At 33.3% G+C, this 15,524-nt stretch overlaps 1 protein-coding gene across 5 annotated transcripts in view; it reads right to left on the reverse strand.

Annotated features, from left to right (window-relative positions):
* WDR64 (WD repeat domain 64) overlaps positions 1-15,524 on the reverse strand; it is a 165,728-nt gene that overhangs the window by 33,803 nt on the left and 116,401 nt on the right. For 4 of the 5 annotated variants that reach the window (XM_051993507.1, XM_051993508.1, XM_051993506.1 and 1 more), the window contains 3 exons: positions 11,489-11,590; positions 9,919-9,979; positions 702-738 (listed from right to left, as the gene is read on the reverse strand). In XM_051993507.1, the coding sequence (XP_051849467.1) occupies positions 702-738; positions 9,919-9,979; positions 11,489-11,590 (200 nt within the window). The remainder of the gene's footprint in view (positions 1-701; positions 739-9,918; positions 9,980-11,488; positions 11,591-15,524) is intronic. The other variant, XM_051993510.1, reaches the window with a different exon arrangement.

Consider the following 15,524-nt stretch of genomic DNA (forward strand, 5'->3'; position numbering starts at 1 on the left):
AAATATCTGCATGGTTACATTGTACAGATGGGATAAGTAATACTACATAGTTCTCATTATGTTACTGGTAGCAAAATAAACAAGAAAGTGTGTTGGACCTAAAAATCAAAAGAAGGCTGGGTTAGATCCTTCCTTTACTACATACTAACTGGGTAGCCATGGACAGATAAATCATTTAAACTCAGTCTTAGTTTCTTTATATATAAAATGGGAAAAATAATATCTATAGGAGGTAGCTATCTTATAAAACCATTGTTAAATTCAAAGGAAATGAGGAGGAGGAGGAGGAAGAAAGCTAACATTTATATAGTGATCATCTTTCATATACTTTACAAGTACAGGAACACAATCAACCCTGGAAGATAGGTGCTATTTTTACAATTAAGAAACTTAAGGCAGTTAGATGTCACATAGCTAGTAATTTTCTGAGGCAGTATTTGAACTAAGGTCTTTCTGACTTTAGATCTAGTAATCTATCCATTGTACCACTTAACTACTATCATATATATAATAAACAATTTTGCAAATCATAAAGTGCTATATGAATATCAATTCTTATTACTAAGAAAATATTTTCAAGTCATTTTCACCTAGTGTTAAACTTCACACCCACCTCACACATCCCATAGCTCCCTATTTCTTTTCCCTCAGTTGTAAAAGAAATTTTCTGTTTTAAAGGATAGTGATCATTTCATTCCTACCTTTGCTTTCAGCATCATGTATACTTGATTTACTTCCCTAAAATGAGAAGGGGAAAATATGGTTTTCAGTGGGAAAGGAGAGAACTTAAATGCAGTAATGTCATATAGATGATAGACCCAAGACTTTACTTTTTATTAAAGAGGGAAGTAAAAAACAAAATAACCACCAAAACAGAAGCAGCATTCTGACAGTGTTTCTTTCCTATGTTAAGACTGTGATTAACATGGAAGTTATTGGGTACTGGACAACTACATGCTTCTGAGACATTAATGGCTGCAAGCAGTAGGAGAAACCAGAGTGAGGTCACTGATACCAGGAGTAAATGGGAGCAAGCAGAACAGGAATGAGTAGCCAATAGAGTTTTCAAGAGAGATGCCAAAGATGAAAAGAATGGAGAAACTACACACGTAGAAAATAACTCTTTATGGTGGGCAGAGGGACACTGGAAACTGGAAGATTGCTGGAACCAGGTATGTAGTTGTTTATCTGTTCATATATCCTGATTGCAAATTAAGCATGGGATCTCTTACTTTTTTAAAGATACAGGCTAAAAAAAATAAAAAGGCAAGATAACCCTTGAAGAGGAGAAAGAGACTAACTAGGAAATCCAAGTTTTGAGTTCCCTAAATATTTGGACATTAATCCTTTGGAAAATTTTACCAGAAGTCTTCACTGTGCATCAGTAGTTCTGTTTGGTCTATGGAACAGAAATTGTTTGTCTTTTATTCTCAAGATGACCATGGCACCCCTTTGATGAGTAACCTCTATTGTCTTCTCCTTGACCCCCACTTCCTCTCTTTTTTATTCTCTTCTTTTAGATCATAAGGTTCTTGAGACTTTCTTTTTCTTATTTGTTTCCCCAGCACTGAGCACAGTGTCTAAGTAATAGGTCATTAACAAATTTTTATTAAATTGGAGTTAAATGGAAGAGCCTTGGAAAATAGATTAATTAATTAGTTAATTTTGTTTTTTTTTAAAACTTGGTTTGGGACTTGAATAGGAAAAAAAATTTGGAGCTGTCTGGTTAAAAAAAAAGGTACTGGCTCCCAGTTTCCATGGTAGGCTTTCTCCCCCACCTCCACCTGCTTTAAAAGTATAGAACTGTACACAAATAAATTCTTCTAGTGTGATTGGTGTATTCTAAAACTCAGCAGTGAAGAAGGCAAAGTTTCTCAATGGATGAGGGTCCTATTAATTTTCTCTGGGTAATGTTTTTAAACTTGAATATACCAGAGAGAATTGTTATATATTTCTCCCTACCCTGACCCTTCAGTTTCTCTCAACTGAATCTGTACCTATTTGAGTTCCTCTCACTCTTCTGCTACACACTACTACCTGAAGCTCTGATATAATTCTACCTCAGGAATATTGATATAACTCACCTGAACTCATTTGTATTTTTTTTCAAAATTTTTTTATTTGTTTTAATCAAGCAAGATCCATCTTTTCATCCTCTCCAACAACCCACTTTCCAATTGAATCAAAGAAAAACAAAATCCATTTCAAACACATAGAAAATTAAAACAATTTTCTGTATTGGTCATGCTTTAAAAATACTTGTCTCAGACTGCATTCTGAGGCCTTCATCTCTCCATCAGGAGGTAGGCAGCATGTTTCATCATTAGTATAGTAAAAGTTCAGCATAATAGTATCCCATCACATTTTCATATCAAAATTTATCTGACCATTTTCTAATCTATAGTACTTCCTTTAGATATCCATTCTTTGCTATCTCAAAAAGAACTATGAACATTTTTGTACATGATTGGAATTTGTTTTGTTTAGGTCTAATCCCTGCCTTAATTTACCCACTCTCTAATTCTTCCTGCCTCCCTCCTTCATTTTCCCTTCTATTTCCGTTAAGTAAAAAGTATTTCAGTACTTAATTGTATGTATTCCATCTTTTTGACTAGTGCAGATGAGTGAGTTTCAAAGTGTCAGCCAGTCCCCATCATCTTATTTATATAGATGTCTACTCATGCATCCTTATTATAAAAGAACATATAACCTTTTTTTAATCTCTTCAAATTTCTCATTCCCTTGGTGTATTGCTTTTCACATTCCCTTTCCATTCTTAAGATCATCAGTACATGGCTGAACCCATCATAGGCCTTGTCTAACTGAACCCTGACTGATAGTATTTAAAGGGGATACATACAGTTCTCATATTTTAATGTAAACAATATATCTTTATTTTAATCCCTTATTTTTCATTCATGTTTATTTTTTATACTTCTCTTTATTCCTGTGTTTGAACTTCAAAGTTTCTCTAAAGCTCTAATCATTTTATTAGGAATGCTTTGAAATCCTCTATTTTGTTAAAGATTTATTTCCTCCTTATCACATTATAGACAGTTTTTCTGGGTAAGTTGTTCTTGAATATAAGCTCATATCCTTTGCCTTCTGAAATATCGTATTCTAAGTTCTCTACTACTTTATGGTTGCTAAATTGTATGAGACACTATGAGTCTTTGGAACTTAAAATCTTTATTTATGGATGCTTGCAGTATCTTTTTTTTGACCTGGAAGATCTGGATTTTGACACTGATGATTCTGAAAATCTTCATTTTTGGAAGGTGGTAAATCTGGTTAAACTTTTACTTATACCTGCTGAGACTTGTTCTTCAAAGGCTGGATTCTGGAGCACTTCTGGAGGGAAGGTCTGAGTTGTTGCTGTTGTTGCTTCTTAGGGGTATGAAATATTGTGTAATTCAAGGACAGGGTATTAGCTGCAAGTTTTGAATGCTTCTCAAGTAATCTGATTCAGGGCAAAGTCTGAATGCTAAACTGCTCTCAGTTAGAGCTCTTCAAGTTCTTGGCCTGAGTGTGGGTAAGAATTGACCTGTTTCTGGACTCAGCTTTTGTTAGCCAGCTGGCGAGCTTTGTTCCTTTAAAATGGCTGTATTGTAGGTTCCCCTTTGGTTGGGGATTTCTGCCTTATTACTCTGAAGAGTGGGCTGGAAGCTAGAAGTGAAACCTAGTTTACACATAGGATTGCTGGCTTCTGAACTTCCTTCTTTCTTTGTAAGAATACCATCGCCTTTCTTACTCTGCCTTGGATCTATAAATCTGAACTGCAAAATGTGAGGAAAAGATGTAACTTGTATCTGTTCCTGTCTCAGTTCCCTGGCATGAGTCCGGATACATTCCCTCACCCTGACACACAGCTTTTCCCTGGATGTTGATATACCCTGCATCCTCCTACCCTAACTCCATCCCTATTGTCTGCAGATATCTTGTCTCTCTCCTATGCTGACCTGTACTGGATAGAAGATTCACTATGTCTTTTTCTGGATTTCCCCATTTGATCTGGTACATTTTCTAGATCTGTTTGGAGAAATTTTTATAGAACTCATTGTAATGCTGTCTTTTATTCTGCTATCTTGGCTCTGACTTGAACTCATTTCTCAATGTTTAACAAACTACTATCCTGAAATATTCTTCTCATCCCATTCTGAACCCCTTTAATTCAAATGTAATTTTCTGTTCCTCTCTACTTTCTTAATCTCATCTCCTTCAACATAACTTCTACAATGTCTCACTCCATGGATACCCGGCCTATTCATAGTGATCTTTGGAATGTCTGCTCATGGATGATAGACTTGCTTTTCTTCTTAAACCTTTTTCTTTCTTAGTCCATCTTCTGGCTTTTACTAGACCTGGATTCCTTTTGATGACAAAGCCTCTTTGGCCACTGTTTACTCATACCTTTTGAGACTTACTCTCCAAGATGGAGTTGAAATTCTCTTTGATCCCCATTACTAAATCAAGACTTTCTGTATATCATTATCATTCAGTAACCTTTTCTTCTTTAGAGGTTCACTTAATATTTATCACCCAGTGACGATTCTGGTTGCTATTATCAAAATTCTGGTTGCTATTCTAACAATATCTTGGAAACATTTGCCTTCTTTCCCCAGTGAGTTCAGTGACTGGCTAATAGTTTTTCATCATCAGTTCCCACCCTTACATAGGGAACTTTAACATAGATATTGTGATTCCTTCAACTATCCTAACTTCCCATTTCCTCAATTTACTCATTTACCATGACCTACTCTCCTCCACCCCATTTATGCTTACAGAGAGATGGTCATATCCTTCATTTATCACCACTTAGAACTGTTCCATTTCCATGTTCATAAAATCTGTAATAACTAATCGCAGTTTGTCCTGATTCCATTCTTCCTGCCTTGTAGTCCCATACTGTGTTATTTGTTCTCTTTGTGATTTTCAATTGTTCCTCTACTTATTTCTCAGGCATTGCATTGAACTACCACACAGTCTACAACTTTCATCCTTTTCCCATCTTGAATCTTCAGTAAACTAGTTAAACTCTATACTATCTTTTTCTCTTGAGTCTTTTCCCACGTATTATTAATCATTCCTTACCAAGCCTCGGTCTTATATTCCCACTATTGTTTTGTTCCTACTTCTGTGCTGTTAAATAAATTTGTAGAAAATTAAGAAACCTTGCTAAATGGGAACACTATAAAATCTCAAATGTATTAAAAAAATCTCATTTCTATAGTACAAGAATCCTTTTATACATCCCTAATTGATATTTATATGATACTTGATCATATAACAACAATAGCTCTTTCAAATTTATTTAAACATTAAATTAATTTAATTAAAAATTAATTTAAACACTATTTCCTACTTTACTTCTTTTTCACAAGAAGAGGTATCCTTTTCTCCTTACCAGGGTAAATCTTTCTTTATGTTCAAATGATCCAATCTCATCCTATCTTTTCTAGCAGATTACCCCCTTTTATCATCCCCACTTTCACTAATCTTCATTTTCTTGGTCGATTGGCTGCTCCCCTCCTACCTATCATCATTCTCATTTCTTCCTAATCCTCAAAAAATCCTCACTTTATCCACCTATCCCTACTATTGTGCCATATTTCTCTTTGTGTCTAAATTCCTCAATAAAGCCACCTGCAAATTTCTTCCTTTCATCATACTCACATTGCTGATTGTCAAGAAGAGAATTTATATTTGATTATTGAAGTCACTGGAGCTACTAAATTTAATGACATGGTCAGACCTATGCTTTGGGGAGAACAATTTCACATATGAGAGAAGGATAAATTAAAGTAGGAGTAGATGAAGCAGAGAAACTAACCAAAGAATATTGGTTCCAATATAGTCCAAATATGAGGTGATGAGGGCTTGCATTGGGTGGACATTGTTTTTGAACTCTTTTCAGGCATTGAGATTGATAGTTTTCCTATTGATACTCTTATTTAGCTTTATACCTGCTGCCCAGCCTAATTATAATACTTTAGCATGAGATGCTCCTCCCAGGATAAGCTTATCACTTCTAGACTCAACAGCATGCTATTAGCTCAGACTTTGATTGTTACCACTTCACTCAGACTCCTATCCTTTTTGATTGGAGAACTTGGAAAAACTGAAAACTTACAGACTTCAAGAACTAATACAAGAGCATGAAAACTTGAAGCTTTTGACACAGCCTTTTGCACTGCTGGAGCAAAGCCCAACTTTTAACATAAAGTTAAAAATAAAGAAATAAACTGGAAAAATGAGTAAATAACAATAAAATGATAAAAGAATTTGAACATAAAAAATTACTATAGTGACAGGAAAGATCAAAACCTAAACTCAAAAGAATACAAGTAAATCAAAACAGCTACACTGAAAGTTTCAAAAAATATTAAATTCCTATCAAGGAAATTAATGAATAAAATACAAAGCTTGGTGGCTTAGTTATACCAAACCTAAAACTATATTATAAATCAGCAGTCATCAACATCATTTGATACTGGCTAAGAAATAGAGTGGTGGATCAGTGGAATAAATTAGATACACACAACAAAATAATAAAGGCCTATAATAATCTAGTATTTGATAATTCCCCAAACACCAACTTCTGGAATAAGAACTTACAATTTGACAAAAATTGCTGGGAAAACTGAAAAATATTATGTCAGAAACATCTCACACCCCATACCAAAATAAGATCAAAATGGGTACATGATTTGGGCATAAAGATCATAAAATGATATAAAAGTCATTCCCGAACTGATAAATGGTTAAAGGATATGAACAGACAATTTTCAGATGATGAAAATAAAGCCATCTATGTTTATATGAAAAAATGATCTAAGTCACTATTGATTAATGAAATGTAAATTAAAACAACTCTGAGGTACTACACCTCACACATCTCAGATTGTCTAAAATGACAGGAAAAGATATTGTTAAATGTTGGAGGGGATATTGGAAAACTGGGACACTAATGCATAGTTGGTGGAGTTGTGAATTGATTTAACCATTCTGGAGAGCAATTTGGAACTATGCCCAAAGAACTATCAAACTGTGCATACTCTTTGACCACTACTGGGTCTGTATTTCTATGAAATCACAAAAGAGGGAAAAGGACCCACATATGCAAAAATATTTGTAGCAGTTCTTTTTATGGTAGCCAAGAATCGGAAAATAAGCAGATGCCTTTCAATTGGGGAATGGCTAAACAAGTTGTGGTATATGAAAATAATGGAATAATTATTGTTCTATAAAAATAATGAGCAAGCTTATTTTAGAAAGGCCTGAAAAAGAATTACAGAAACCATGATAACACAAAGAGTCTAGATATCTTATTTCAAGAAATTATCAAAGAAAACTGCCTTCTTAGCCTAGAAACAGAATAATTCAAGATTTAGCAGGTTTTACATTAAAGTATTGGAGGACTGGCAACATGATATTTTAGAAGGCAAAGGAACTAGGATTACAACTAAGAATCAGCTACCTAGTACAATTGAATATAATTTGTCAAGGGAAAAATGAATAAAAGCCTAATTCCTCAAATACAGAGAACTAAGTAAATTTATAAAAAATATAAGTTATTCCTTAATTGATAAATGGTCAAAAGATATGAACAGTTTTTAGACAAAGCTATCTATAACCATTTAAGAATGCTCTAAATTACTGTTATTTAGAGAAATTATTATTATTATTATTTTATTTAGAGAAATTAAACAACTCTAAGGAACCACCTCATACTTATCAGTTTGTTCTGAGGAATTATCTCAAACCTATCAGTTTGGCTAATATTACAGAAAAGGAAAATGATAAATATTGGGAAAGATGTGGGAAAGCTAGGACACTAAAACACTGTCAGTGGAACTGTGAACTGATGCACACATTCTGGAGAGCAATTTGAAGCCGTGTCCAAAGGGCTATACAGCTGTATATACCCTTTGAGCCCAGCAAAACCATTATTGTCTAAATCTTATTATTTGCTGAGGCAATTGGGGTTAAGTGACTTGCATAGGATCACCCAGGTAGGACGTTTTAAGTGTCTGAGATCACATTTGAACTCAGGTTCTTTAGGGCTGGTGCTCTAATCACTGCACCACCTAGCTCCCCCTATTGTCTGAATCTTAAAGAATTTTTTTAAAAAGGAAAAAGGACCTTTTTTGACAAAAATGTTTATAGCAGCTCTTTTTGTGGTGGCAAAGAAGTGGAAAGTGAGGGGATGCCCTTCAATTGAGGAATGGCTAAACAAGTTGTAGCATGTGATTGCGATGAACTATTATTGTGCTCTAACAAATGACAATCAAGATGCCTTCAGAAAAATCCGGAAAGATTTACAAGAAATGAAACAAAATGAAATGAACAGAACCAGAAGAACACAGTAACAGCAACACTGCATGATGATCAGCTGTGAATGAATTAACTATTCTCAGCAATACAATGATCCAATTCAATTCCAAAAGACTCATGATGGAAAATGCTATCCATATCCAGAGAAAGAACTGATGGAGTCTGAATGAAGATTAGAGAATTTTTTTAACTTTATTTTTTCATCATTTTTGTTTTTTTTTTATCTGTTTTTCCTACAAGATGACTAATATGAAAATGTTTTGAACAATTGCACATATATGCTTTATATAAAATTGTTTATCTTCTTAATGAGGTGGGGAGAAAAAAATTTAGAACTCAAATTTATATATAAAATTTATAAGAGTTTGTATATATAAAATAATCATAGTAGCTTTTTATATTGGCGGGAAAGAATTGGAAACTGAATGTGCACCCATAAATTAGAGAATAGCTACACAAGTTAGGTGATAGAATACTATTGTTTTATAAGAAATGCTGAAATGGGAAGTTTCAGGAAAATCTGGAAATACCTATGTGAATTTATGCAAAAAGAAATCAGAACTAAGAGAACAACTTGTCCTATAACAGCAATATTGTAAAGATAAACAAACTTTGAAAAACTTTGGGAATTCTGATCAACACAATAACCAATTTTAGAGAAGAGCATTGATAGACTTAAAAGTCCAGATTGAAGTATATTTGTTTTTTCCTCAGATTTTTTTTGGGTAAGGCTGATGTGGTTATTTGGTTTGCTGGATCATACATATTTCTAATGGGTTTTGAGTTTTTTTGCCTTCTCAGTGGATTAATGGAGAAATAAAAGGTAGAAAATTTGGAACTGAAAATAAAACTACAATTTTTAAAAAAAATTTATTTTATATGTGAATTTAGGAGCATACAATAATAATAACTGTTCATATTTATATAGAGTTTTAAGATTTATAAACCACTTCCCTTAAAACAAGCCTTTGAGTTTTTTAGTTGACAAAACTGGTTCTCAGAGAGACTTTCCTAAGTTCATATTGCTAGTCACAGCAGTAACTCATACACAAATCATCTGACTTTAAAGCCAAAGCTAAAACATAACATAAAATGTAAATTGATTTGACCATAAAATTATAATGTTTGGCATATGTCAGATGATGGAGGCCTGGGAAAAAAATAGGACATTTCAATAGGAGCAAAGTTTAAAGATTTTATTTTGATTCTGTAACATCCCAAAGAGTTATTAAAATGTTACCCCTTTTGTTCTCCCCATACTTTAAAAAATAAAGTCAAGGAAATTTACTTACTGAGGGCACAGGAAGTAGACATCTGCATACAGTTGTAGAGATCTCATAATGAAAGCAAGGTGTTTAATGACATGTTGAGTGGTCCACAAAACTAGAAACTATGAATTAATTATGTAGCTTTTTACTTTTTAAATTTGCTTTTAAAACAAAAAAAAAAGCCTGTTCCAGAATAGACACAGTTCTCACAGCCTCATTAGATAATAATGTGGGAAAGAGTAATTTAATAAAATGATACCAAACACAAATGAACAATTTAGAAATCAACAATGCATACAAAGGGAAGAAAGCTTACCTTACTGCTCTGTAAGCCACCACTCTGTGCTGAAGAACTTACAGAGTCTTGACTCATTTTCCTAATGTCAGAAAAGAATGAGAAGAACCATTATATGATATATAAACACCTAAGGGACAAGATTTCAGTGGATCTATAATTTCATTGACAGGAGGATCCCTTCCAATCCTATCATTGCTTTCTCATTTTGTGTCATTTTTGTCTAGATATTTTTTAGATGCTCCATAGAAAATGTAGCTGACATAGGTGAAGTCTTTCACTAGGTCATAGGTATCAATGAAGCACTTGATATGCCTTCATTCGTGTTGCATGGTTGTCCCATTTTGTTTTCTGATTATATTTTAACCAATTGATATTGCTGTTAAATCAGTATTGTGAAGTTGAAGAAATTAAAGGAAAACTTGCTGCCTCTACACAGAAAAATGAAAAGTTTGTGTGTTGATAATTCATTATTTACTAACATATTAGCTTTCTTTATGGGTAGCTTCCATAGAACTTGCTAAATCTCAGTGATCCCATCAGCTTTCTCAGCTAATGCTGATAGACCTTTTAGAATACTTTTGAAATCAATCAACAAGCCTCCCTCTTTCACCTTGTGATTAGATGTCCCAAACAAGTTATGAAATGTCTGTTTATGCTCTGTATTTCTCCAAGATATTTCTTTTATACATGATCATAATTGTATTAGGATCAAGCTCTCTTGAACTTTCCCTTTGCAGAAAGTACATCATCCAAGCAAGCAGATGAGAACTATCCGTGACAGACTTTTGCCTTCACTATAATAATTATTAAATCATTAAAGATTTCTTTTTCATGAAAACAGGGAATTTCAAGAAGTGTGAACAGTTAAGGTATGACCTTCTCAATTTAGACACAAAGAAAACAAACTAGCTTTAAAAGAAGAAAAATAGATCTAGATGAATATTCTCTTTAACACAATATATGACATGTATCTACCTCCCATTTATTAGAATTCCCACTCTTTAGCCAGTATTGAAGGTTATGAAGTTTCAGTGTGGATAGATAGATGGACCCTTCACTTCACCGCTATAAATGAGAAGAAAAACCTAAATTTGAAATGGATATCGGTGAAATAAAGCTCCAGAAAACCATAATATTTTCCCTAAAGGTAAAAATAATTGAGTCTAAAAAATAAAAGGGAAACATCAGACTAGATTCAAACTTCTTTCTGATAAATATTATCCCTAATCTCTGTCCTTGTTTTTGTAGTGAAATTGTTATTTAGACATGTCCCCATGACTTCATGACCTCACCTGGATTGTTTTGGTCCATTGTTTTTGGCAAAGATACTAGAGTAGATTGCCATTTCCTTCTTCAGTTCATTTTATAGAAGAAGAAAATTAAGACAAACAGGGTTAAGTAACTTGCTCAGGGGTATACAGCTAGTAAATGTCTGAGGCTGGGTTTTAACTATGGCCTTCTTGACTCTAGGCCTACGGCTCCAGCTACTGCATCAACTAGCTGCCCTTAAATCATCCTACCTGTTGGCTTAGGTTTACTAACAGCTAGATCTTGGATAGTTTTATTCAGAGAATAAGTACCATTTTACCTTGCATACTCTTTGCTACGGAAGAGGAATAAGATGGCATTGATTTTTAAGCGTGTGGGATCCAGGTCAAGGTTTAGATTAAAGGCATCCTCTGGTATGTGCCTAGAAGAAACACAAAAGTTTCAACCTAAGTAAAAACCATGCTTTATGAATCCCTTTGTCTATAAGAACCCCAAGCAAAGCTTGACCTCCAAATGAAGCTAACATTTGATCAAATCTTGTTTTATGGGCAGCAATACTTTGAAAATAAGGCAGTTTCTTTAAAAAAAAAAAAACTTCAAATAATGAGCCTTTTTTGAAACTTCCATTTGTACACCAAAATTTATCCTCATATCTCTCCTCTTCCCCAACAAGAACTAAATTGCAAATATTGTATGTTCCTTTTAAAAGGAAGGAAAAAAAATCAGCAAAACAAATCAATTCATCAAAAAAAAATCTGAGAATATATGCAGTATTCCACAGCTATAATTCTTCTCATTTATGAACAGGAATGAGGTAGGAACATGTTTTCACTTCTCTTCTCATTTGGGCATTGCTTGTTTTTTTTTTTTTTTTTTTTGGTAATTTTTGCAACATTCACATTATGCTTTTATTTTTTTTTTTGGTCTATACTGTTGTAGTTATTGTGTATATTGTTTTCTTGCCTGTACTTACCTTGGTCTATATACTTCATATAAGTCTTCAAAGTTTCTCTTTATTCATTATATTAATTATTTCTTATAGAGAAGAAATATTCCAGTATAGTCATGTACTACAATTTATTTACTCATTCCCCAGGCAATGGGTGTCTACTTTATTTTCCATTTCTTGCTATCACAAAAAGTGATACAAATTTGGTGTATATGGATACTTTCTTCTTATGATTCTTCTTTGGAGTTTATGCTTATGGAGTAAGAATCTCTTGTTCAAAGGTATTGATATTTTAGTCACTTTTTTAAAATTTTAATTTCATATTGCTTTCCAATACTGTTTTACATTTTTATTTTACAAATTTATTAATAATGCGTTAGTGTATCTATTTTTCTACAACCCAAAATAAATGAAATACTCCTGTCTTTTGTTATCTTTGCCAATTTATTATGTTTGAAGTGAAATCTTAGAAGTGTTTTGCATTATATTTCTCTTATTAGTGGATTGGAGCATTCTTTCATATGGTTTTTAATGTTGTCTTTCAGTCATTTTCATTGTGTCTAACTATTTGTGTCCCATTGAGGAGTTTTATTGACCAAAATACATTTCCTTCTCCACCTTATTTTACAGTGAGGAAACTGATGTATTCAGGGTTAAGTGACTTGCCTAGAGTCACACTGATAGTAAGTGTTTGAAGCTGGATTTGAACTCAGGTTTCCTGACATCAAAACCTAATTTTCTATCCACTGTATCATCTAGCTGACCGTTATTAATTTCACAGTTTTTCTTTTGAGAACTTTGTTCATATTCTTTGACCACTTATCAGTTGTTCTTGATATAGAATCATTAGCTTCCACTTGCCTCATTCTAATTTTTAAGGAATGCTTTTCTTCAGTGAGTTTTTATGCTTTTTTTTGGTGTTATTAATACTTTGCTGCTCATTGTTATTAATACTTTGCAGTCATTGTATATATTATTTGACCATTTATATATTGGGAGTTGACTTTTGATCTTACATAGATGTATGTGTTTTTGTATGCTGTTGTCTATATCAGCAGTTTCAAACTCATGAAGGCTGTAAGTTCATTTAGAAAACCACAAATTAACATTGTTGTATTTTATTTTTATTTATTTTGTTAAACATTTCCCAAATACATTTTAATTTGATTTAATTTTGTAGGCTACAAGCTTGATAACTCATCTGTGTATCTTGGATAACAAACCCTTTTCTGAGAAATTGTATACATTTTTTTCCTATTCAACTGATTTTATTCCTAACCTAAATGCATAATTTTGTTTGTGTAGAAGCCTTTCAATATCATGTAATTAAAATTATTTGTTTTTTTGTAACTATTTCCATCTCTTGTTTTGTTAAGATTATATCTTCTACCCATAGTTTGAAAGATATATGATCTGTTTCTTTTGTAATTTTTTCATAGTATAGTATTTAATATTAAGGGCATATATCCATTTTGAATTTATTATGCAGTATGATAAAAAGATGTTATCTTCGAAGTCTAATTTCTGCAAGATTACCTTCCAGTTTTCCCAGAGATTTTTTTATCAAACAAGAGTTTTTAAAGTAATTGATGTTTGGAGATTTATCATACGCTAAGTTATTGAATTAATTTTTTTCTAGTCTGTTCTATTGATATCTTTTTTTATTTTTTAACCAATACTAACTGATTCTGATAACGCTGCTTTATAATTTAGTTTGAGGTTTGGAAATGCTATTTCCTTTTCCTTCCTAACTTTTTTGTTGTTTCCATTGATTTCTAGATCTTTTGTTTTTCCAAACGCTAGATAAATTTTAATCCTAACCAAAAGCTATATTCCTGTGTTTTATGGCTTGTTCCTGTGAAAAAGTCACATCCCATTTTCTATAACCGTCTTCTTTATCAGCTACAGATTACCCACTGCCTTCTTTTACTTCTAGGGGATTTAACTTCATTTGAAGATGGGGATTAAAAAAAAGTCTCTAGGCCACTTCTGGCAGTATAATTAGTTCCTGTATAGATCACAAGTTAATAATCACAAGTTTCTCAGGTTTGATAAGTATCAAAAGGCTTTCCCAAATGCATGCCCTAAGAATAATAGCTACTTTCTATGTGTGAGCTTTTCTCAATCCTCATCCTTCTTGACTTCTCCATAGCCTCTTCCTGATACTAGCTTTTTTCTCAGTTTTCATAACACTATTCCCTGGTAGTTCTCTTTCCTCCTACTTATTTGACTATTCTGAAGTATTCTTTGCTGAATCTGCATCCAGGCCATACCCAATGACTATGAGTGGTCTGTTCTGGGCTCTGTTTTGGCTCTCTTCCTTTATGTTATTTCTCTTGGTGATTTTTCATTAGCTCCCATAGATTCAACTATCATCTTCATGCAAATGATTTTCATATTTATTTGTCTATATCTAACTTCTCTTTTGCACTTCAGTTTCACAACTTTTATTGCTTATTAAACATTTCAAACTGGATGCATATCTTAGGCTCAATATGTCTAAAATGGAACTCTATCTTTTCTCTCTCTCAAACCTTCCTCTCCCTTTCCAAACTTCCCTTTTACTTTTGAGCATACTACCATCTTCCCAGATACTCAGAGTCACAACTTAGTTGTAATTCTCAAGTCCTCCTTCTCTCTGAATTTCCCTTTATCTTGTTGCCAAGGATTTTAGATTTTACATTCATAACATCTCTCTCATATGTCCCCTGTTCTCTGCTAACACTGTCACTACCCTAGTGTGTGCCTTCTTCACTTTATTCCTAGACTATTGTAATAGATTGTTGTTTGTCTTTTTCCTGTTCCAGTCTCCACTTAGTTGTCAAAATGATCTTTCTAAAGCACAGTTCCAAACATGTCATCCATGATCAATAAACTTGAGTGGCTCTTATCACTTCCAAAAATAAAATAGAAAAATTATGGTCTTATTGGGGAGACAACATGCAAACACATGATAGTTAAGATAAATTGGAAATAACCAACAGAAGGAGGGCACTAGAATGAAGAGAAATCAGGAATAACTTCCTATAGAAGATGGAATTTTAACTGTATCTTGAAAGAAGCTAGAGAAGACAGAAAGAGGGAGAGAATTCCAGGGATGGAGGATAATCACTGAACATGTTGAGAGTTGGAGACAGTGAGGAATGACAAAGAGAAAAGGAGGAAAGTACAGTGAGATATTGGAGTGGGAGAGTAACATAGAGGGGAGTGAAAAATAGAAAGTGTGAGGTGGGATTGGTTTGAAAGTTTGGCCTGGAACTTAAATGTTGGTCAATCAATGAGAATCAGAGTGGTTTGGGTTTAAGGCATGGTTCTAGCTACTATCTGTCTACTACTGTCTAGCTACTACCTACCTATATCCCCTAAGATATCTTGAGCTGTTGCAGTGATTGAAATTTACATTCTT

Source organism: Antechinus flavipes, chromosome 4, assembly GCF_016432865.1.
Source record: "Antechinus flavipes isolate AdamAnt ecotype Samford, QLD, Australia chromosome 4, AdamAnt_v2, whole genome shotgun sequence".
Lineage (NCBI taxonomy): Eukaryota > Metazoa > Chordata > Mammalia > Dasyuromorphia > Dasyuridae > Antechinus > Antechinus flavipes.